Source organism: Bos javanicus, chromosome 1 (assembly GCF_032452875.1).
Source record: "Bos javanicus breed banteng chromosome 1, ARS-OSU_banteng_1.0, whole genome shotgun sequence".
Classification (NCBI taxonomy): domain Eukaryota; kingdom Metazoa; phylum Chordata; class Mammalia; order Artiodactyla; family Bovidae; genus Bos; species Bos javanicus.
Genome location: NC_083868.1, coordinates 1,195,451 through 1,221,000, shown reverse-complemented (window position 1 = coordinate 1,221,000; position 25,550 = coordinate 1,195,451). Strand labels below are relative to the sequence as shown.

Sequence of the window (25,550 nt, the reverse complement as noted above, 5' to 3'; positions counted from 1 at the left end):
TTGAACCTGCACTCCCTGCAGTAGAAGCATGGAGTCTTAACCACTGCACCACCAGGGAAGTTCCTACCCTTGGTTTTTGATTGAGGCTGGATGGCTGGGGGATGGACATGGTCTACCTTCTCATCCCCTTACTCAGCGCCAAGGACACGTGATTGTTTTCAGAGTCACTGCAGGCCAGAAGAGGGGCAGAGATGTTATGTATCAACTGATGGACTCAGGTGAATTTCGGTCCTGACCCTTGAGTCGGACAGTGGGCCTGCCTAAAACAAACAGTCCAGCAGCTGAACAGGCAAACGATAAGAGCTGTCCAGAGGAAATAAGCTAGAGGAAACATGACCAGCCAACACACGTGTGGGAGACAGAACAATTTTGTAGTCAGAGATGCGGCTAAAGAAAAAAAGAAAGAATATGAGAATGTTCTGTGGGATAGAGGAGCAGAGAGGCACTCCCTTTAGGAGAGCCTGGAGCCCCTTGAAGTCACCCAGCTTGATGGGTGATGTGAAGGGGCAGGAGGGCAGGGTCCAGGGGCTGGGACTGGCAAAGCCTCTAGGCGCCAGGGAGGAGTGGGCTTTGCAGTCAGGGCCTTGGGTGTGGTGTCCGAACCCCAGGCAGGCTACTGGCCTGTACACTGACTCTCCAGGCCTCAGCATCTTCACACAAAAAAAGTACTCACAGCAAGTGAGTACTACCCAGGGATGCTGGCTTCAGCCAAAGTGAGGAACCAGAGCGGACAGGCAGTCAGGGTAAGGGGGAGTGGTTAAGAACCCAGACTCTGGGTTCAAGTCCTGCCCCCACCCCAACTTAGCTGTGCAGTGATGAGCAGGCTCCTTGGCCTCAGCAACTGCATCCATCAAATGGGAACAAGAACAGCATCTCCCGCCTGGGTCTGTGTGAGGATGAAATCCATCCATGTTGCTAAGCATGTACGACAGCGCCTGGCATGGAATACACACCACACAAGCATTTGCTTCAGCGCCCCCAGGTGTGCCCCTTGCCCTGGGCATTGGCATAGAGTAGGTGCTGCATAGACAGTGGAGCTCAAGTCACTGGAGCTCCATTTCCCTTCTCTGGATGGTGCTGAGAGGCAGGGGAAAAGATCATCCCAGAGGGAGGAAAAGTTACCCAGATTTTAAGAGAGTTCTCCAAGATTTTTCCCTGATCATGGGGGGAAAAAAATGTAGCAACATCCACAGAAGGACTAGAATCCTAGATACGCTGTGTTCTGATCAAGCTGAGTTTGACCTTTTAGCAAATTACTGACTCTGCGATGAGTGTACACAAGCCATGTATTCATCACAAATTCCAGCATGTGGGGGCCAGGCTCTGCGGGTCGGTGCCGTCATCGGAGCCACCATGGAAGCCTGGGCCAAGAAAGAGAAACATGGTGGGGGGGGTGTGATCAGGCTTCCGGGAGGCAGGCCCTCCTCCCGCCTGAGGAGCTGACACCCCAACAACTCCAACGGGGGTCATGGGGGCAGGACAAACCACGCCAAGGGGCCTGGGACCCACGGTCAAATACACCAGCCAACCCCTCTGCCAAGCCGGGTTGTATGTGTGATGCAACCAGGAAAGGAGCCACGGGGTTCAGCCATCCATGTACATCCAGGCAGCGCTCCCCAAATCTGTCGGCATCTAGAGCTTCCCTGAGGGGCAGAGGAGGACCGGGCCTGGGGGGGTGTCACCTGCCCTCAGGATGGGGACAGCTGTCATGTCTTTCTGTGGAGGGTGTCCTGGCAAGGCAGGCCCTCTGAGTTCGCTCCATCTAGGGACTCACACGCTCCTCATTGGGATCCCTGGGAGGGGCCCTGAGGGTGACCACCCCCATTTTCCAGGCAGGCAAGTCGAGGCACAGACCGGGTGGAGCGTGACCCGGCCTCGTGGAAGGAGGGGCAGAGCTGGGCTGGACCCCAGGCAGTCCTGCACTCTTAACAGCTAAGCTGACCATGACCAGAGAAAGGGGAGAATTCCTTCCAGTGACCCCAAGACTATACAGTCCATGGAACTCTCCAGGCCAGAATATTGGAGTGGGTGGCCTTTCCCTTCTCCGGGGGATCTTCCCAACCCAGGGATCGAACCCAGGTCTCCCACATTTGCAGGAGGATTCTTTACCAGCTGAGCCACCAGGGAAGCCTTTCTAAGATGATAATATATATACATGTGAAGGGAAAGTCGCTCAGTTGTGTCTGACTCTTTGCGACCCCATGGACTATACACAGTTCATGAAATTCTCCAGGTCAGAATACTGGAGTGGGTAGCCTTTCCCTTCTCCAGGGGATCTTCCCAACCCAGAGATCGAACCCAGGTCTCCCACATTGCAGGCGACTCTTTACTGTCTGAGCCACCAGGGGGAAGCCCAGTAAAGGGGCAGGGAGAAATAAATTGGAACATTTGGGATCAACACGTACACACTACTACAAATAAAGGAGGTACCTAATAAGGACCTGCTGTAGAGCACAGGGAACGCTACTCAATACTCTGTAATGGCCTATATGAGAAAAGAATCTAAGAAAAAAAAAAAAAGAGTAGATATATGTGTATGTATGGGCTTCCCCGGGGGCTCAGCGGTAAAGAATCCACCTGTAGCCCCTCGGGTGTGATTGGAGCTTGAGGCTCGCAGGGCCGGAGACACCGCAGACCCGGGACCTGGAGCAGCTCAGAGGCAGTGAATAATAGCTCTTCAAGTCTGCAATTTAAAAAATGGCCTCCAACAAAACTACATTGCAAAAAATGGGAAAGAAGCAAAATGGAAAGAGTAAAATAGTTGAAGAGGCAGAACCTGAAGAATTTGTAGTAGAAAAAGCACTGGACCACCGTGTCGTGAACGGGAAGGCGGAGTATTTCCTTAAGTGGAAGGGTTTACAGATGCAGACAGTATTCGGGAACCTGAAGAAAATTTAGATTGTCCAGAGTTAACTGAAGCATTTAATCCTCAAAAAGCTGGTAAAGAAAAAGATGGAACAAAAAGAAAATCTTTGTCTGACAGTGAATCTCATGATAGCAAATCAAAGAAAAGAAATGCTGCTGATAAACCGAGAGGTTTTGTCAGAGGTCTTGATCCAGAACGAATAATTGGTGCCACAGACGGCAATGGAGAATTAATGTTCCTCATGAAATGGAAAGATTCTGATGAGGCAGACTTGGTACTGGCAAAAGAGGCAAATGTGAAGTGTCCTCAAATTGTAATTGCTTTTTATGAAGAGAGACTAACTTGGCATTCTTGTCCAGAAGATGAGGCTCAATAATTGTCTGCATTGCCTTTTATATATATATATATATATATATATATATATATATATATGTATAAAATGTGGGTCTTGGTTTTTTTATTTATTAGTGTGAAGAAATAACTACATTCTAATGCGATTCATGGGGTCGCAGAGTCGGACACTGCTGAGCGACTGAACTGAACTGAACTGAATGAAAATCAGGTTTGATATGTTTGCTTTGAAGTAATATTGGGGAAGTTACATTGGGTTTTTTGTTTTTTCCATCTGTAGCACTGGTTACTTTGAACAAATAAAAGCTTTCTGTAGTTGCCTCCTTCAGTAGGAAAGAATTTGATACCATGGTATATTATTTCCTCAGCATTACAGAACAGTTTTTCCAAATGTTGGAGGAAATCTCCATAGTCATTACTCAATCAGAATTTAGAATTTGCATTTAACTCACATATGCCTGAGGACCATTCTAAGTTTTTTATATGTGTATACATAAAAGACATATGTAAATGGTTTGGGAGTTAATTTTTTGTTGTGGTTTTTGTTTTGGTAAATATATTTAAACAACAGCCTTTCATAACCATGGATAAGCCCATGTTCTGGAATTACATCATTTTGAGCAATATAAGAAATAACTTCAACTTAGATTGAAAATTTAAGTCTTAACCTTTCAAGTTAAATAATTTTGTAATTAATTAGACAAATTAAGGAGTTTAAATTGGGTAATTTTTTAAAGCATCCCTATCAGAATCTGCATCCATATCTGCATATAAATGCAGTTTTATATGCAGAAACCCTGGAAGGGAAATTTTTATCACTATCAACAACCTTCCCAACCAAATGAAAAAAGTAGAAAAATTCTGGTATGTTTTAATATAGCAAAGCAAAATTTAGTTAAATGGACACTTGATGGCTCCTTTTGGTGAACCATTGTTTTACAAGAAACTGAAGTCTCTGTGCTATATTTAGGAAAGGTTGTGATACATGGGATGTCTCAGATTTGTTCTTGGAAACCTAATCAGATAGTTTTAAAATATTGGCAGTTTACGATCTACAGGAATAAATGAGTGAACCAACTTTTCTGAAAAAAAGAAAAGAATCTGCCTGTAATATAGGACACATGGGGTTTGATCTCTGGGTCGGGAAGATCGCCTGGAGGAGGAAATGGCAACCCACTCCAAGATTCTTGCCTGGGAAATTCCATGGACAGAGGAGTGTGGTGGGCTACAGTCCATGGGGTTGCAAGAGTCAGACATGACTTAGTGACTAAACTGCCACTTCCATGTATGTATATAATATATATAGCTTTGTATATAATATAATATGATTCGCTTTGCTATATACCTGAAACTAACACATCACTGTAAATCAACTATGTCAACAATTTTTTTTTTTTTAAAGAGTTCCTTCCTGGGTGGGTCCCTCCTGCCTCTGTTGAAGAGTGGCTAGAGGGGCCATCTAAGGAGGACCCCAGAAGTGAGCCTGAGTGACTGACCAGGAACCCCCAGGGAAAAGAAAAGGCTGGCAGAGGCGGGAAGAATTCCAAGGGCCTCAAGAGCAAGGCCGTGGGGTCCTTCAAGACTCAGGGTCCTCCCTCTACCCTGGAGTCCCCAGTTGAGGGCCTTCTCTAAGGCTCTGCTTTCTTTATCCCCCTCCCTGACTTGCAGGACCTGAGTTCTCTTAAGGTTTATATTAGCCAAGGGGCAAGAAGCAATGCCCTGCTGTCATGCTGGAAGCACCCATGTTTACAGTCGTTTAAGGATGGGACCAGAAGACAACGTGAACTGAAAGGGCACAGAACGAGTGTTCCTGAGGATGCTGGAGCATCTTAGACATCCTCAGGTGTTTAAGGATGTTCTGATCCCACTGGCAGAGAGGCCAGACACAACGCCTTGACCCACTGCACCTGCCCTTCTCACAAGAGAGCCTTGGCCCTGCAGGGCAAGACCACACAGCTGAAAATTCTACATCTGCACCAGCCCCAAAGCCAGACTTCTCCAGACTTAGTGGAGAAGTCAGTGGGTTAAGACGTGTTTATCAAAGGTGCGTAAGTTGGTACACACCTGGACTTCGGCTGTCATTTGAAGAAGGGACGTGGGAAGTGAGGAGTTAAGAGGAGGGTCAAGCACAGTGAGAAAAGCCAGAGACAAGAAGAGGGAGCCTGGCTTCTTCTGTTTAATCATGAACTTGCCGTGCGAGGATGTGAGGCCAGCCTCCACCTCTCTGGGCACAGCGGGAGCCGCCAGGTCCTTTCTGTGTTCACGTCCTAGGCTTTCATGTTATTTAGGGCTGAAGAGCCAGTGCTGCCCAGTGCTGGAGCTAATAGCTACATGTGGCTATTTCAACTCAACTAAGGGACTTCCCTGGTGGTCCCGTCATTAAGACCCTGTGCTTCCACTGCAAGGAGCACAGGTTCAATCTCCGGTCGAGGAACTAGGAACCCATGTGCCATGCAGCATAGTCTTAACATAAAAAAAATAAAAAAATAAACTTATGCAAAATTAAGAACTCAGTTCCTTAGCAGCACTAGCTGCATTTTAAGTGCTCAATAGTTGATCATGATTTAAATTAATTTTAATTAAATTAATTTAAATGAAATAAAATTTAGCTTCACAGGCACACCCACGTCTCAAATGCTCAGCGGCTATCACGTGGGACAGAGCAGACACGGAAGATTTCCATCAACACAGGGCGCTCCATCAGCAGCATCCAGACTGTGCAGACAGAGACACAGGGTTCAGAGAGTGTTCTTGAAAGATGTGGTGCGTGTGTATACAACAGAATACTACTCAGCCATAAAAAGGAAGGAAATTTTTGCCATCTGCAACAACACAGATGAACTCGCAGGGTAAGTCACTTAGCACTAAGTGAATTAAGTCAGACAGAAATACTTGTGTATCACTTACATGTGGAATCTGAAAGTTAAACTAGTGAATGTAACAGAACGGAAACCGATCCCAGATAGAGAACAAACTAGTGGTTACAGCGGGGAGAGGGACAGAGGCAGAAGCAATAAAGGTATAGGGGATTAAAAGGTACAAACTATTGTGTATAAAAGTAACAAGCTATGAGGATATATTGGACAACATGAGGAATATAGAAATATAGGAATACAACATGAAAAATTACAATATTTTATAGTAAGTACAACTGGAGTATAATCATCAAAAATTGTGAATCACTACATTGTACACTTACATAATATTGTACATCAACAATACTACAATAAAAATGCTTTTAATGTTCTTGAAGTCACTTCTTTTTCTTTGTTTTTTATATTTCAGAGACCTTTATTTTTTTACACCTATTAAGCCATGAATTCATAGCAAATAGGTTCCTGCAGCTCAAGCTCCTTTTTTGCAGGTTTCTACAAAGTGTGTTTCTCCGGGTGGAACCAGCTGGAGCTTCAGTTGAACCCAAGTACCTTCCCCTTTGGCTTTCTTCTTTTTCCAGTCATTTCCCTTCCCATGTTTCAGGAAGCTGTCTAGACTCTTAGGAAGCCTAATATGCTCAGTGTGGGCATAAATTGTCCTGGTAGGAACCATACCCATAGCTTGCTTGTTTGCCACGATCCCAACAGTGCGCCAGGTCACACTGTGGGCTCTTCCAGTCTTGCCGTGGGAACAGTTGGGGGCACTCCATTGTCAACAGTGCCCACAAGTATCAAGTTCCCTGATGTCTACAATATTACCTTTTTTGTAAACTGGCACATGTGTGGCCAAAGGAACGGATCCATGTTTTCTAAGAGACCTAGAGAACACAAAGCTGGTGCCTTTCCTCCTCTCCTTTGCATTGTTGGTCAGTCTGGTGAACTACTGGAAGATGTTGACTTTGGCCAAAAGGCTGAAGTCACTTCTTTAGAAGGAGAACTGAGTGCTAGGTAAGAGAAAAGCAATGAGACAGCTGGGTGTGTCTGTTGCGTGTAACCAGGTCTAGGACAGGCAAGTATTTGTCAGAGATTCCAGAGGTGAGTTAAAATACCACACTGCCTGGCCAAGGTTAAGGTCAATGGTGGAACACCAGCACATTTCCCACAAGGGCTGGCCACAAGACAAAGATGACACCTGCTGCTCCTGTAATCTAGTGTCTAAGTGCCGTGTGGATAAGAGAATAAAACACAAGTATTATGAAGAGGATGGCAAGACTGTCACTATTTGCAGATGATGTGATTTAACACCTGCAAAATGCAGAAGAAACCATAAGAGGCTTTAGTATGGCAGATGGTTACAAAATCAATATGCAGGAAACAACAATCCCTTTACATGAAAGGAAAAGGAAGTATAATGGAAAAGGAGATCTCATATTTTAATATATTTCTTAAGCTTACATGAAAATATTTACACTGAAAAACCTAAAACATAAAAACAAACTGAAGAAATATATAGGCGCTCTATGTGAAGAACATATACATGCATATGGAAAATGCCAAACCTGCACGTATGGCATAAAAGACGGCTTCGGGAAGTAGAACCACACTGTGTGTCAGTCACTCTGTCAACCCCGTGGACTGTAGCCTGCCAGGCTTCCTGTCCATGGAATTCTTAGGCAAGAATAGTGGAGTGGGGTGCCATTTCGTCCTCCAGGGGATCTTCCCAACCCAGGGATCGAACCTGGGTCTCCCGCATTGCAGACAGATTCTTTACCATCTGAGCCATCCGTGAAGCCCAGTACAACATTATAACAACATAATATATAAAGATGTCAATTATCCCAAAGTAACTATCAACCCAAAGGAATCACTCAAAATACCAACAAGGTTTGGTCGTTGCGTTTTGGTTTCATTCTTTATAGGGGCTTTCCTGGTGGCTCAGAGGGTAAAGAATCCTCCTGCCAGTGCAGGAGACCCAGGTTCGACCCCTGGGTTGGAAGATCCCCTGAAGAAGAAAAGAGCAACCCACCCCAGTACTCTCCTTATTGTCATCAGAATCTCATGGAATGAGGAGCCTGGCGAGCTACAGTCCAAAGGGTTGCAAAGAGTTGGACACAACTGAGCGACTAAGTATGCACGCATGCACAGAGCATGTAAACTGCGAAGGTTACGTGCAAATATGATGTCATTTACCATAAGAGACTCGAGCTTCTGTAGATTTTGGTAACCATACGTCCTGGAATGGGTCCCCCTTGGACACTCAGGGAGGTCTGTGTAAGGATGCTCCTCATAATAAGAAAAAACAAAAACAAAACATCCAACCTAGAAACAAACTAAATGTCTATCAGTAGGAACTGCTGGGACTTCCTGAGGGCTCTAGCGGCTAAGACTCTGAACTCTCACTGCAGGGGGCATGGGTTTGATCCTTGGTCAGGCCACATGGCATGGCCAAAAGTCTAACAAAAAAAGAAAAAAGAATTGCTGGTTAAATTACATTGCATTCTTACTAAGAAATGGCAGTTATCAAAAGAAATGCATTGAGTCTATTGAAAGATGTCCAATATTTTAAGAAAGCAAGTAGCAAAAGAGTGTATATAATATGATATTTATAAATACAGGCACATGGTGTATATAGACTATATATGAAAGAGTACAATAAAACCTAGAGGTTATTTCTAAGAAAGAGAATGAGAGAAAAGGATGAGATATTTTCAATTAATGCTTTTAATGACCAAATGTAAATTTTATAAAGAATTAATCTGGCACCCCACTCCAGTACTATTGCCTGGAAAATCCCATGGAAGGAGGAGCCTGGAAGGCTGCAGTCCATGGGGTCGCTGAGGGTCAGACATGACTGAGCGACTTCACTTTCACTTTTCACTTTCATGCATTGGAGAAGGAAATGGCAACCCAGTCCAGTGTTCTTGCCTTGAGAATCCTAGGGACGGGGGAGCCTGGTGGGCTGCCGTCTATGGGGTCACACAGAGTCGGACACGACTGAAGTGACTTAGCAGCAGCAGTCTTCAAAGCACAAAGAAGAACTGATGCAAAGAACTGACTCATTGGAAAAGACCCTGATGCTGGGAAAGATTGAAGGTGGGAAGAGAAGGGGATGACAGAGGATGAGATGGTTGGATGGCATCACTGACTCGATGGACATGAGTCTAAGCAAACTCCAGGAGATGGTAAAGGACAGGGAAGCCTGACATTCTGCAGTCCACGGGGGCAGGGGGCAGGGGCAAAGAGTGAGACACGCCTTAGCAACTGAACAACAACACCCGGGCACAGGTGTAGACGTAAATACAATGGTGAGTAACTTCTTGCTAAAGTCTGACTGGAAGGCTGGATGAAGGCTGAGTTATCCTGGACTGAAAGCACAAAGAAAGCGCTCCAAGAACTATGAGCCCAAATCACACCATGCTACAGCCCTTCGATCCAATCTTCAGTCCCCACGGGTGCCGCTCTCTGATGTAACCATCTGGAACGGCTGACCTGGGGACAGACTGTGGGTGCCATGCTGCTCCGGGGATAAGACTCAAGTTTTTAAAGACTGGTTCATTTAATTAAAAGCACAGCAGGCTACTGAGTACTAAGCAGACAGCATGCATTTCATTAAGGAAGGTCATCTTTCCTGGCACAATCTGATGGAAACCAGGGCAGCAGCGTTCAGAGATAAGAAGCTCACAAGTTGACTTTGCCCCCTTCGGACGAGATTTGGCAAAGAATGACCTGCTCCCTTCTATCAAGGAGGCCAGAGGCTGGCTAGCACATGGGATTCAGCAGATGACAATGAATTTCTGAAAAGATCTATGTGTCCTCAAAAAGGCATTCTATGAACAAGGAGAGAGAAGGGAGGGGAGGGAAGCAGAGAGAAAGAGAGAAAGAAGAAGGGAGGGATGGTGGGAGGGGGGAAAACCTCACCAGCAAAGATGACAATATATTTTTCAATTACAGGATTGTATGTGTGTGTGTGGAGAAGCCTAGGATTTCTTTTCATCATCAATGATTTTGTTTCAGATAAAATTGATGGTTTTTATGTCCAGTATCTTACTGACTTATTTTTTTAAGTGTTTATAGTTTTCTTTGTTTTCAACATTGTGGCGACACTCATTCACGTTAAAACATAGTTTCCTAAGCATTACAAGTGATAACAAGCCAGGGTAGTCTTCTGGTGTAATACATTTCAGAACAGTAGCCTAAATGTTGAGGAAAATCTAAGCTTGTCAATTTCATACAGGCGTGGGTGTGTGTGCACACACACAAGCACATGCACACGTGCGCGTGCAACAATTTTAAAGCTGCAGAGCCTCTGTGCTCAGTCTGCTCAGTCATGTCTGACTCTCTGAGACCCCGTGGACTGTAGCCTGCCAGGCTCCTCGATCCATGGAATTTTCCGGGCAAGAATACTGGAGTGGGTTGCTATTTCCTACTCCAGGGGATCTTCCTGACCCAGGGATCGAACTTGAGTCTCCTGCATGGAAGGCAGATTCTTTACCACTGAGCTACCTGGGAAGCCCAGCAGAGTCTACTGGGCTAAGATAATGTAGGCGGCATCTGGAGGTGCCTAAAATTACTCCTCGGAAAATAAGGCTTAACATTTAATGAACTTAAAAGAGCAATACTTTCCTTATAATGTTAATGTCTTATTTTCACTGCTGCACAAATATTTATTGGGGCTTCCCTGGTGGCTCAGAGGGTAAAGCGTCTGCCTGCAATGCAGGAGACCTGGTGGCAGACACTGTCCTGGGCACAGGGTTACAGCAGTGAGCAATCTCAGATACAATAGTCTTTGCATTTTAGTAATCATTGAAATAAAACTGCTAACAGTTAGAAGGTATTATTCTTAGCCCTTTATTTATATGCTCTTTTCATCTTATATTTTTATTATCCCATTTCACAAAGGGACTGAAGCACGGGGAAGATAACTTCCTTGACCAAGTTCTCACAATTCAGACCTACTTACTCTGGAGTCCACCCTTGTAACTACTGAATCTTACTGCTTCTGTAACATGTCTGTGCTGTGCTCAGTTGCTCAATTGTGTCTGACTCTTCGTGTTTTTTTTTAACACACACAACACCAAAGTAAAGTAGGTTGTTGTCATGCCCGACTCTTTTGCGACCCTGTGGACTGCAGCCCAGCAGGCTCTTCTGTCCATGGGATTTCCCGGGCAAGAATATTGGAGTGGGGTGCCATTTCTTTCTCCAGGGGATCTTCCCGACCCAGGGATTGAACCTGTGTCTCCTGCATTGGCAGGAGGATTCTTTACCACTGAGCTACCAGAGAAGCCCTAAAGGAACATAGGCATTTGTCCATAAAGAAGGTGGGCATTCTCGGGGTAATGCGTGCATTCTCTTTTACACACTTTCACTCTGGGCTAAGCCATTAAAATAAAGTGAACAACAGGCAAGAAGAAAGCCTGCAAGTAGGTGATCCTGCCAGTGTGGTCCCTGTGCTGTCTAGGAGAGAAAACAGAGGAGGAAAAGAAAGGAAAATGAAATAAAAATGAAATGGCTATTCAATACATTGGCATCACCGACTCAATGGACATGAGTTTGAGTAAGCTCCGGGAATTGGTGATGGACAGGGAGGCCTGGCGTGCTGCAGTCCATGGGGTCGCAAAGAGTCGCACACGACTGACCAACTGAACTGAACTGAACTGATTCAATACAAAACCTCTATCATAAAGTAAGTAATAAAGTCCTTGATAAAGACTAAACAGATCATTTCAGGGTATGTTCTGCCTTCAAGTATTATCACAAACATGGCCTTGCTGTGTTTCATTCTCACCGTATCCTAGTAGGGTAAAGGATCACCCAGCCCTTGTTTTACGATATAAGATAAAGAATGTGCTCACAATCTCAGCCACAGGCTGGCTGTTACTGCTTCATTCCAAGCCACGGATATACGCACATTGGACTCTATTTGGTCCTCTGCATAGCTAGCTACCCTCCAATAAATGTAGGAAGTCACCCCCCAAACATATAACCTCTCTACGCCCAGCCAACTCATCTATGCCACTGTCTCAGGCATGTTCACAGTAGTGAGAACTAGGTCATTATCTTAAATGTGTTCCAAATAACGGGACTACTCTGAACGTGGAGGTTACAGACTTCCTGACCATTCAATGATGGTATTTCCCAAGTTATATCAAGGAAATTACAAGTAACAGAACACTTCTTGAGAGTCCCTTGAACAGCAAGGAGATCAAACCAGTCAACCCAAAGGGAAATCAACCCTGAATACTCACTGGAAGGATTGATGCTGAAACTGAACTCCAATACTCTGGCCACCTGATGGGAAGAGCCGACGCACTGGAAAAGACCCTGATGCTGGGAAAGATTGAGGGCAGGAGAACCGGGTGATAGAGGATGAGATGGTTGGATGGCATCACAGACGCAATGGCCGTGAGTCTGAGCAAACTCTTGGAGACAGTGAAAGACAGGGAAACATGGCATGCTGCAGTCCATGGGGTCACAAAGAGTTGGACACGACTTAGCGACTGAACAACAACAGCTGACTCCGACCTGAGGGTTCTCCATCACCATCTGAGATCTGCACCTTAGGATGGAAAGGTGGTTGAGTGAGCAGAGCTGAGATCTACCCAAACTGTCCCAAATCCTGACTTCAGCCCAGAACAATACTGTCACCCTGTCGCCTGGGCAGCAGATAATTCCTCGGAGGACAGGGGTCACCACAGGGGTCTGGCAACCTATGCAGCAGCTCGAGCTTTGCTTTGAAAATGAATCTCTGTAGCAACCTAATGGCAGAAGCCAGCTCAGAAAATTGCCCTTATCTTTGCAGTGAAGTGCCTGCTTCATCTAAGTGAGCTCTCTTTGTATTTCTTTACGCTGATAGTTTGAGTCACCGTCTGAACAAGTAACCACAGATCAGAGGAAGGGGCGGAGGACGTCACAGCGTGTACTCGGGGCAGCTGGAAGAGGAGGGTCACTCCTTGAGGCACAGCATCCTTGTTCCCTGTTGGAACCAAAGGGGGTCCCATTGCCCAGCAGCAGGGAGGGTCCCCTCCCCTGGCCAGCTTTCAATTACACACCGATGATTACGATAGCTTCTTCTGCAGCACAAGGAGGGAGTTCCCCCTCTGAAAATGCACTTTCAATCTTTGATGCCAGAAATAAAGTCTAAGGCTAAGTCTAAGGCTACCAGTCTCTATGGCAGAACTTATGTGAGGTGACCTCCCCCTGGTGGTGGGCGCTGGTGTTCGAACAGCCCAGGGACTAGTTCTCAGGACACCGTCTCCTCTGTCCCTCCACCAGGACCGGCCACAGATACCTTGCTCTTTGGGGGCCCCTAACGGTGGCGCGGTGACAGTTCTTCTTGTTCCTGCTGATGAGACTCTGGATGTCCACCTCATTATCCACATGCCCTGGGTGCCCCCTGGAGCAGGAGATGGCAACCCACTCCCATATTTGTGCCTGGAAAATCCCATGGAACAGAGGAGCCTGGCGGGCTACAGTCCAGGGGGTCACAAAAGATTCTGACACGACTCAGCCGACTAAACAACAGCTCTGCGTGCTCAGTGAGAGCTGGGGGATGGAGCAGGGGAGGACATCACTGCACAGGAAATCAGACAAGCGTTGTAACTGGCAGGCTGGGAGAAAATTCTAGTTCTGCCAGTATGTAGTGAGTTCCCCCTTAGGAAACCTCAGCACCTCTCTGAGCCTTGATTCCTCCCTGCAGAAATGAAGAAAGCTTGAGCCCAAGGTTCTTTCTGCCATGGTTCTGTAGCTGTGCCCAGAATCTGATACCCAGTTGCCACAGGATTCTATGTGCTGATTAGCTTCACAAAGGCAGCAGAAAGATGTTGTCATCTATAAAATGGGCAAATACAGTATCTATCACAGAAGGTTGTAAGAAGGATGAGTAGGCTTCCCTGGTGGCTCAGACAGTAAAGAATCCACCTGCAATGTTGGGTTGGGAAGATTCCCCTGGAGAAAGGGATGGCTATCCACTCCAGTATTCTTGCCTGGAGAATCCCACAAACAGAGAAGCCTGGAAGGCTACAGGACATAGGGCTGCAAAGAGTCAGACACAACTGAGCAACTAGGCTCAAGAAGGATGAAATTTAACGATGTACATAAAATATTTGGCCAACAGTAAGCACTAACAGGGTGTTTATCACAAACTGTATAATTACTAAGTACGTATATAATAGATCACTCAAACTTCAGATGAAAGAAGGGACTACTAGTAACCTTCCTGGGATGAGATGGGCAAACTGGAGCATACGGTCACCCTGTCAATAATAAATGACTATCAGGGGATCTGGAAAAGCCCCTAGTAATGGATAAACTTTTAAAAAAAGAAAAGTTCCACTCAAGTGTTCTGGCTTTGTAAGGATAAACCTTTGGCAAACTCTCAAATGGCAACTGGACAGAATTGGCTGTGGGGTCAAGTAGAGTGTCTCTGACACAGGTTCCTCTTGGAGCAATGAAATTTCCAAGACCAATTACAGACACAAGCCTTAAGTGACTGAAATTGACCTTCTCTCTTCCACAAACCGGCAGACAGGCTTCCCAGGGACCACTGCAGGGTAAGGCAGGAGTGTGGGGATGGGGAAGCCAGAATGTCACCCCCTAAGTATGCCTCTTCAACATAAAAGTTATTTGGAGCTGAAGGCAGTTACGAAACACATATGCCGGAAACCTCCATCTTCCCTCTCTTTCCTGCCTGAAGGTAGGACATAAATGACCCTCTTAATGGAGATGTTCCAGACTCTCATTGAGGAGTGTGCCAACGTGCCCATCAGCTTCCTCCCATGAACTGACTTCCCTGCAGTGAGCTGGAAGCCTGAAACGGCTTCCCTCCCTCCTACCGTTTCTCTTATCAATTTATTCTTTGTTGAAGAGGCTGTACAAGCCGAGTTCTAAGTCTCTACGTTGTCGTGCTGAGGGTTCTCCCCCGTGATGCATGCTGCACTCATTAATAACTGTTTTTCTCTTGAAATCCATCTTTTTCTTAAAGAGTCACAGCTGAAAACCTAGGACAGGCAGAGGCAGGGTTCTGTCTCCCCTACAGGCGCGAGGCTGGAAAGCCAGATGGAAGAGAAGTAGAGTCACAGTCACACTAGGGAACATTCTGTTGCTGAGCCAGTTCCTGCTGGGGAAATCCTATGGGGCAGCAAGGGGCAAAGGGGCCGCACTCCACCAACGGAAGAGCTGGAAGCAACCTCACTGAGCTGATCCAGCTCAACCTGCTCACTTCATAGATGAAGCGGCGGAGGTCTGGGTGGACATCTTGCCCAAGGGCAGGTGGTTTGTTATGGATCTGTTAAGCCCTTGCATGTGTGTGTGTGTATGTGTGCTCAGTTGTGCCCAGCTCTTTGCGAGCACATGGGCGGTAGCCCGCCACGCTCGTCTCTCCATGGGATTCTCCAGGCAAGGAAAATGGAGTGGGTTGCCATTTCCTTCTCCAGGGGATCTTCCTGACCCAGGGATCGAACCGACATCTCCTGCACTGGAAGGCAGGTTCTTTACTACTGAGTCATCTGGGAAGCCCATGAAGCCCTTAGGCTGTATTTACATAGCATGCTGCTGCTGCTAAGTCACTTCAGTCATGTCCGACTCTGTGTGACCCCATAGACGTCAGCCCACAAGGCTCTCCTACCCCTGGGATTCTCCAGGCAAGAACACTGGAGTGGGTTGCCATTTCCTTCTCCGATGCGTGAAAGTGAAAAAATGAAAGTGAAGTAGCTCAGTCGTGTCTGACTCTTAGCGACCCCATGGACTGCAGCCTACCAGGCCCCTCCGTCCATGGGGTTTTCCAGGCAAGAGCACTGGAGAGGGGTGCCATCACCTTCTCCGACTTACATAGCATATACAATTAAAAAAAACAATCACGTGTCCTCCCTTGCTGGCCTGTGAGCACCAGGAGGAAGGCTGCTGTCTGTCATTCACCGAGGGCTGTGACCTCTCACACTGACCTCACCGAGACTATGGGGGTGGGGTTACTGTCCTCCTTCTGCAACTGGGCAGACTGGGGGCCTGGGGAGGTTGACTGACTCATCTAGGGTCCTATACAGGGCCCTGCCACCAGCACAGTGCTCAGAACACAGCAGGACCTGAGAAACACGTGTTAAAATGAATATGCCCTTTGACTAGACGAATTCTCTGCCACCCATCTGAAGTGACTCATGGAAAAGTCATGTGTAACAGGAAAAATAAGGAAACAAACCAAATATCTACCAATAGGGGCTGGTTAAACAAAGTATAGTATGTGTGCAATGGAATACTATGCAGCAGGAAAAAATGAGACCTTTCTGTGTACCATTATAGAAACATCTCCGAGCTATACCGTTATGTGGGGAAAACATAAAGATACAGAACACTAAGCAAATATGCAACTTTAGTGTGTCAAGGGGAAAGAGATGAAAGTCTAGTGAAATACCTATGTTATATTCAAATATGCATATAGAAACTCTGGAAGCAGAAAATTTACCAAAAATCATAGTTAATTTTTAGAGGACTGGCTATCAAGATTGGAGAAAGACTTTTCACTATATACCTTTTAATACTTTCTGGGTTTTGAACAATGTGAATGTATTACTACATTCAAAAAAATTTTTTTAATGTATTAAAATGTATAAACTCAATGACAATAATAAAAATAAAATTCAAACAATATATTACCTAAAAAAATACTTGTTGAACGAGTGAATGAATGAATGACTGAAGGAAGGAGTGAATGAGTTGAATGAATGAATAAATGAGTGAAGTGATGGAGCCAGGATTTAAATCCAGGTCTGTCTGGCTCCAGCACCCAGGTACTGCCTTCTGCTTGAACCCATGAATGTCATCAGGGCTGCAACTGATGTACCAAAAGCACTCAAATATATCTGTTAAACATAAATGGCTGAGAGAATAATAGAGTTGTAATTCATCGGAACCTCAGTTTCCTGTGGATAAAAGAACTTTACTCATAGAGCTATCCTAGGGATGAAATAAGATGTGAAAGATATGAAAAATTCACGTGCATTACTGCATACTGTAAGATGATTCCAGAACAGGCTTTGGAGTTGGCTAAAACCAGTTTTGTGCAATGTAGGAGACTGGGATTTGATCCCTGGGCCAGGAAGATCCCCTGAAAAAGGGGATCTATTCCAATATTCTTGCCTGGAGAATTCCATGGACAGGAGTTTGGTGAGCTACAGTCCATGGGGTCACAAAGAGACTGAAATGATTGAGCAATTAACACGAAAGCAGGTTTGCATCACAGGGCCAGCACTTACTATGTGACCTGGGACAGGTTACTTGGCCTCTCCTGGCCTCAGTTTTCACATCTGTAGAATGGGAATAATAGTACCAATTTCACAGAGTTCTTGTAAAATGATGAAATGGTATATATTACACAGAAAGCAATTCACATAAATGAACAGAAACTATTTTATTATCAGTAAGGTAAAGCAGAAAATTTAACAAAAATGATAAAGGTGACAAAGTAAAACAAGCTATTGTTGAATAAAAAAAAAAAACTCCAATATTAGCTTTCTGAATCCAATAACATTTTTGTCTTTTAATTCTGAATTCAGGCCAACCTCAAACACCTTGTTCTCTGGTGTTAATTATGATTACACATGGGAACTACATATTGCACCTGCTGAAATCAGTAATGAAAGGAAAAGTACTGAGCCTTCCCAATGTTTAAAAAAAAAAAGCTTTAGTTTCCTGAACATTCAGTTCAGAAGTATATGGACTGACAGCTGTTGCTGTAAACCTATCAATCAGGTATTTTACTTACATTAAGTAGTGGAGTCTAAAATCGCATTCTTTTATAGTATTATAGGTTCGATCCCTGGATCAGGAAGATTCCCCTGAAGAAGGGAATGGCAACCCACTCCGGTATGGCCATGGTAGAGCCCATCACTGCTCAGAGCGACTTCCCTTTCACTTTTCACTTTCATGCACTGGAGAAGGAAATGGCAACCCACTCCAGTGTTCTTGCCTGGAGAATCCCAGGGACAGGGGAGCCTGGTGGGCTACTGTCTATGGGGTCACACAGAGTTGGACACGACTGAAGTAACTTAGCAGCAGCAGCAGCAGCTCAGAGGACAGAGCAGAGTCACTTACAGTTTCATTAAGTGCCAGCGTCTCCATGTGCTGATTAGTATTTACAAAGGACAAAATTCTCTGTCGCAACTGAATTGTATTTTGAATGACTAGCACTCCTCAGCCCTTGAAACGGGTCCTAACAATTGTGTACAGAAAACATACACCGAGGAGGCGACTCCCCAGCCCACCCCCAACACACACTGACGTGCACAAGCACCATCACCGTGACAGGAGAGGGGCCAGCACAGAACAGGGGGTGGCCTGTAGGCAAAAAGAATGGACCGTGTCATCTGCTGGCCTTTTTAAAAGGAGTAGAGCCTGAAATATAAACACTGGAATCAAACAGCCTCTGCTTTAGCTGTTCTATCACAAAGCCTTTTTTTTTTTCCCGGTTCTCTTACGTAATTGTCTTGGGGCTTGAAATGTCTGTAGTTGCTGACAAGAGTCCTGAAAACGACTGCACTGAAGAAGACGTGCTTTGAGCACTGAATGAAGGGTGCTGACGGGTTGAGCTGAAAAGGGGATCGAATGCTTGCGAGGGAGGGGAACAGGGAGGAGAGATCAAAAGAACCTTGTGGATGTTAATATACTCTCTGTTTGTTTATACATGAGCCAGAAATTCTGAAATTAGGGAAACGGTGGATAACTGTAAACTTTGCACGTATGTAATAGGCGGGCTTTTCTTAAACTTAGAACATTCTGAACTTTCACAAATAAACTAAAGCACACCATATTGGCTTAAGATCTCTCCACACTTGAGGAGGTTTACGGGGAAAGGTGAGGTCGGTTCAAGTCTGAGAAAGCCGATGACACTAGGCTGAGAAGTGCCAATGGTCTGTGCAGGTGGGGGTGCCACACTGCAACGGAGCCCAACTGTCAACTCTGCTTCCGGAGTGTCACATTTGACAGCACGCTGCCACAAACTGACTCGGGACAGGCACAGACAGCTACATGGCCAAGCACATAACAGCCGCACAAGTGGAAACCACGCACTTCAGCTGTGCCACTTGGGATCTCCCCAACGTTTCAATCATCAGATCACTGCTGAGTGACAACTTGTTTACTACCAAACTACAGGCTTTGGGAGGACAAGTCTGGGATCTGATGTCTGGTGGAGAGAATCCTGTGGACAGAGGAGCCTGGTGGGCTGCCCTCTATGGGGTCGCACGGAGTCGGACACGACTGAAGTGACTTAGCAGCAGCAGGAGAGCGAGGAGCAGCACAAGTGGATGAGGACGGCGGCCAGGCAAGGCAAGCCCATGTTCAAGGAGGTGTTCTTGTTCTTGTCCCAAAGGCTGGGCTCCTTGCCCCAAAGGCTGGGCTCTCGGGCTGATGACCAGTCACCCTGCTTTACAGCCACGAGGTCAAATGGCGCTTAGGAGAAGGGAGGCCCCAGAGCATGGCCCTGACTCTCATTTTGGACTGGAGGAGACCAAGCACAGATCTGGCTGAGAGTGGAACCAGTGATCAATGACTCAAGGATATGTTCATGATATGACAACGATTCTGGTCAGGCTAGACCCCTTTTGGCTAGACAATGATCCTCAATCTTGTCTCCCAATTAGAACCACCTTGGGGAGTCTCCCAGGCCAAGACTCCCAGGATGAGACTGGAGTTGGTCTGGAGGGGCTTGGGCACAGGCGTTTCGCGAGCTGCTCAGGGGCTTTCACTAATAAAAAGAATTTAAGGACACCACTCCAACTCCTTTCATGACCATCAGGATATTTCATGTTTTTAAAGGAAAGTTATGGCAGTATCCGGAGAAGGCAATGGCAACCCAGTCCAGTCCTCTTTCCTGGAAGATCCCATGGACAGAGGAGCCTGGTGGGCTACAGTCCATGGGGTCGCTGGGAGTCGGACATGACTGAGCGACTTCACTTTGACTTTTCACTTTCATGCATTGGAGAAGGAAATGGCAACCCACTCCAGTGTTCTTGCCTTGAGAATCCCAGGGACAGAGCAGCCTGGTGGGCTTCCATCTATGGGGTCGCACAGAGTCAGACATGACTGAGGTGACTTAGCAGCAGCAGCAGCAGCATGGCAGTGTCACAAATCTTACATGGGCATTTGTTTTAAGAAAGGTGAGTTTATTCACTAGGAGAGTGAATTTTTCTATGATTAGCATTATCCAAATTAGCCTTTCGATCAAATATACATTCATGGCTCAGACAACATGGTGTTCGTTTCCATTACTCTATGGAACCATCTCTACTGCCTGGAAACTAACAATATTATGTGAGAACTCTAAACCTCTGGTTAGCTTGGTAACAACTAACTGAACTCTTATTCCAGGGAACCAGCCAACCGCTGCCAACAATCCAAAGCACAGGTAATTACTGGTGCAAAGCACAGCTCTGCTTTCTCAGTAAAAAGCAAAAAGGTTCACAAAAAGAATACGGCAGTGGAATATGCTAAGCAAACATTTGTACAACAGAAAAATAATCTTATTTTAATAAAAGTTTTCATTTATTTGTAATGGTGTGAATCTCTCTAGTATATTACTTGAAGTGACTAATATTATTTGAAATTAATGATGATATGGCTTCATTTTTTAGATAAACAATTAATGAACATGTTGATTATAAATAATTTACAATACTGGATGATGATCCAGCTAACAAAAATACATTTTACACATCAGATCCAACTGTGATAGCTAGAAAATGGGCTTCCAATATTAACTCGCTAATGAAATGATGTTAGTTGCTCAGTCCTGTCTGACAATTTGCAACCCCATGGACTGTCGCCTGCCAGTCTCCTCAGTCCAGGGAATTCTCCAGGCAAGAATACTGCAGTGGGTTGCCATTCCCTTCTTCAGGGGACCTTCCCGACCCAGGGATTGAACCCTGGATCTCCTGCATCGCAGGTGGTTTCTTTACTGTCTGTGCCACCAGGAAATGAACTGATAGTTCAGGTCAATTTCTTTCTTTCCTTTAAGATGAAGGTCAGAGAATGACATGAACACATGGGAAAAACACTGACACAGCCTTTTTCCTTCACATCACCTGCCACCCTCTGGATGCCTGTTTCCCCCAAATTCATAGATTGATGTCCTCCTCCTCGAAGATGATGGTATCAGCTATTGAGAGGTCATTAAGAATCATGAGGGTGGGGCCCTCATAATGGGATTAGTGCCCTTGTAAGAGACCCCACAGAGCTCTCTCCTCCCTTCCACCGCATGAGGGCACCGAGGCGCCTACAACCCACAAGAGGGCCCTCAGCCAGCCATGCTGGCCTCCACAACTGTGTGAAATAAGTTCCTGTTGTTTAGAAGCCACCAGTCTGTGGTAGTTTGTTACAGTAGCTTTAACGGGTTAAGACACTGTCACTCACCCAGGTGACCCTCCAACAGACTAGGTAAAGATACCCATGTGGCCAGACTACCTGCACAAAGGGGACCTCTGTGGGCAACACAGTTAACAGTCTGCCTACTCAAGGGTCAGACACCGCCGACCTCAAGTAGAATCACATTTTCACTACAGCACCCCAAGGTGACATTCCAAAATGATAAAGTTGTCCAACTGAAATCTCAGAAGCCGCATCTTCCCACCTGGAGGGGTGGTGTTGGCTAAATGAGAGACTAGCTTTCTACTGGAAGGCTCTCCAGTGGACTGAAGGACCCTGTAGATGGGCAACCAAGGCACAGAGCTCCCCCAGCCCACATTCGGAGGCTCCTGAGCCCCGAATGGAGAAGAGAGCAAGGTTTCCAACCCCACCAACCTAGTGCAAACACCTGGCCAGCTCCCCTGACAACCCAAGCTAAGATCCTCACAAGGGGCCTCCTTGCTGCCTCTCCTGCCCACCCAACCTTCTTCCCCAAAGCCATTCTCCAGCTAGCTTTTAATTAGAACAGGACCCGAAACCCTCCCAGGGCTTCCCAGGCTCCCAAAGAACCGTTCCCTGGCTGCATCCAACCTCGGCCACCACCACCACCCTCACTGGGCCCTGGAAAGGCCTTCATCCATCCCTGCACTGGAACTTTCACATCTGCTATGCCCGCTGCCTGGATGCCCACCACACAACATCTACATGAGGAGCTTCTTCCTGCCAGCCACATCCAAGCAGTGCAGAGTGGCCTTCTGGGGCCACTCGGTGTAAAATGGGCTGCAGGCTGACTCTCTCTGCAGGTCCTCTTTACCGGCACTGATCCCAGAGCTGTGTTCTGCCCCCTCTACCTTCTCTGAGCCTGACCCCACCTACCAGCTGCATTGCTTGGAGTCCCCAGCCTCCTGGCTGCCAGCTTGGTTCTGCCAATGATGAGATCAGAAAGCTGGGGCAAGCTGAGGTACTTCTTAACCTACAGCTCGCTGCTTCACCACCTCAGTTCCATCCCTCTATGTCTGTAGCTCCTGCCAGAAGGTTCCTCCCCTAAGGTCCCAGCAACAGGATTTCCCTCCATCCAACACTCTCTGCTGATTGCCTCAGTCCTGCCCCCACCAACCGGTTCTTCATTACACCTCCAGAACCACCGCAGTGTCCCTGCTAGGCTCTGGTTGGCACGGCCTCCCTGTCCTCTCCTCGGCCACTCCCTATCACATCAGCTTGATTCCCACCTGTGCACCCCCTTTTTAAAACTGTCTCCCCCTTCCTCAGCCTCTGCTAGAACATAAGCAGAAAGCTCATCGTGTTTGCCACTCTGTACACTAGGCCTAAAACAGCACCTGAAGCACAGGAAGCATTCGCTAAACAGTAAAAGAATAAATGAATGGTGTCTCTGCTCAAAACAGTACCTTGTGAGTGAGCCTTTCTCCAATCGTTTTCTGGTAAACGATCTCCCCTCCCCATCTCCTAAGGCCAATTTTTTTCCTATAGTACCATCACCTCCTGACCTATTTCATATATATTTGTTTATTGTCTTGTTTTCCCAACAAAAATGCCAGTCCTGAAGGCAGGAAGGCTCTTTTCTTCACTGCTGTGCCCTCAGAGCCTAGAACAGTAAGTGCCTGGCTCAAAGCAGAATCTCTACCCATTTGTTAAAGTGAAGAGCTTGCAAGGTGGGCAACATTTCAGATGCAGCAATTTGAGGATGGTCTCTGACACAGGGAAGACTGCAAAACTATGAGACTGCTAGGCACACAAGCGGCATTTTGTATGATCTAATCTTGCTCCTTTGGCATGACAGCCTAGAACCGGTAAGAAAGAGACTCCATATGCTGACAGACCTCAGCCTCAAGAGAAAAGGTTTTAGAGTAAAAGGAGTTAGACCCTGTATTTGTGCCAACTGTAGCTTTAGAAACCATGCATGGACCCTTATCTAAGCACATAACACTGGACATCCTTTCTGAGAGTAGATGGGCCTGTACCTGATAAACACATGGGTCTTAAGGGCACCATTCTCTGTTTCAATGGTGTCCCTCTTGGCAGCCGCCTTCAACTCCAGTTCACTGACAGTTAACTGCGGACTCAGAGCCAAGCATCCGAAAGCAGCACTTTCTTTGATAGCTGCTCCCCTAATGGGGCATCTCTCTCAAAGGCAGACTTTATCCTGCAACGCTGGCCGAGGTACACATTTATTCTGCACATTGATTGCAGATCAGAAATAAATCCCTCCTCCCTACCACCATCTGTTACTCATACCTGCCCCCTCACTCTCCAACCTGTCTAAAATGTGGGGATCTGGAGGGGAAAATAAAAACAGAGAACAAAATCCAATTCCCCCTTTACTGACTGTCCCCTGCCCGCCCCCCACCCCCTTTCAGGGAGCGGGATTCCAGACTAACTATCCTCAAGGCCTAGCAAATGGCCCCTTCCCCCCAACACCATTCGACCAAAACTGGCCAAGCGCTGGATAAAGAGGCACCGCGGCTCCTCACCCAAACATTGGCTTTCCTTCCTAGGCGTACAGATTGAGAATGCGGAGACACCTTCCTATTTATGTATAGTGAGTCAACGACGCGCGGATAAATGTCTCTGTTTCCTCCTCCCTATGAATGAAGCGACCCCTCCTCAAAGGAGTTAAGTAAAGTGCCCGGAACGACCCCAGCCTCAGGGTGAGGGTACGCGCATCCGCGGCCATCTGGGCAGCTAATTCATGCTCCGATCGTCTCCTGCTATGTCGCCCCTCTAACTCACCCCAGTTCACACCCGGGGGCGAAGGGCAGGGGCGTCGCTGGGAGGTGGTTACCAGCCAGCCTAGGTGAAAGGCAAACCCCTATGAAGATCCCCACCTTGGGCGGGCAGCGCGCGGCCCGGCAGGTGCTAGGGGACCCGGGATCTCGGGGAGGGCGCTCCCACCCCAGCCGGGACAGAGAGGGACCGAGGCAGGGTGGCCGGGGACATCGCTGCGTTCTTCCGCCGGCGACCCGGCTTGGAAGAGGCTGCCCCGGGCCGGCCCCGGACCTCGGCGCCGCCTCGTCCCGGCAACAAGTGTCCGCCCTCCGCCCGACGGGCCGCCGCGCCCGGCCCTCACCCGGCACAGGCCGTCCACGAACACGCGCGGGTCCAGGTGGCAGGCGATGGTGGCGCTGGGCAGGTCTTGCAGGTCCACCTCCTCCATCATCTCGCAGTCAATGAAGCTCCAGTCGCTGCCGCCCTCGTCGGGCCCGGCCGCCCCCGAGAACGCCGCGAAGGGCCGCAGCGTGTACCCTGGTTGCGCTCGCGCCTCGGCCGCCTCGGCCGCCGCCCCGAGCCGGGGCCCGGTGGAGCTGTCCTCCATGACCCCGCGCCCGCGCGGCCCCACGCGGGATCCTCGCGCGCCTCTCTGGTCCGCCGCCTCGGGGCTCGCGTCGCAGCCGGCGGCGCTCACCGCAGCTCCGGGAGAGCGCCCTGCCCCGCCCGCCGCCTTTCCTTTCGGGGGCCCCGGCCACCCAGGGCAGAGCTACGGCGGAGACAGCCGCGGGCCCTTTAAGGCCGGCCCACGTGGGTTATTGTCCCGGTGGCCGTCCAGCAGAGGAAGCCAATAGAAGAGCGCGATTTCCCTCACGTGATCCGCAGGCTGCCGCCCTCAGTCTGAAGCCTCAGAGAGGCCATGTTGGTTAGGGGCCAAGAGCTCCTTCCCCAGTTCCGCTTTTCTGACAGCGGACGCCAGCCCAAGGCGCCGGGCAGTGTCTTGCGCACAGGGATGACAGCTAGAGCGGCAGCGCTTCTGTGGGTCCCATCTGGTGACGTTTTTGAGGCTCAGAGGCCAACTTTGGGGGATTTAAGCGAGATATAGCCCTGGCTGCTGCCGTTGGCAAGTGGTTAAATGCTTACCGTATATTGTCAGATATAGGCGCAATAAGGTATTGAACCAGACCCCGATTAACAATACCCTCCTTTTAGATTTTTAGCTTATTAGTCATTATATCATTGTTCACAGAAGTAGTCTTTGAATTACTGCTATGAACCGAGTTCCTGCGTGCGTGCTAAGTCGCTTCAGTGGTGTCTGACTGCATCCCTATGGACTGCCAGCCTCCTCT

The 25,550-nt window shown here is 47.4% G+C and overlaps 1 protein-coding gene and 1 pseudogene across 1 annotated transcript in view; one reads left to right on the top strand and one right to left on the bottom strand.

Annotated features, from left to right (window-relative positions):
- Nucleotides 1-25,004, bottom strand: part of RCAN1 (regulator of calcineurin 1) — a 119,217-nt gene extending 94,213 nt beyond the window's left edge. The window contains exon 1 of the mRNA XM_061391144.1: nt 24,563-25,004. Within this exon, the coding sequence (XP_061247128.1) occupies nt 24,563-24,808 (246 nt within the window). The 5' untranslated portion in view covers nt 24,809-25,004. The remainder of the gene's footprint in view (nt 1-24,562) is intronic.
- On the top strand, nt 2,595-3,277 carry LOC133232880 (chromobox protein homolog 3-like; annotated as a pseudogene).
- Nucleotides 25,005-25,550: the final 546 nt, after the last annotated feature.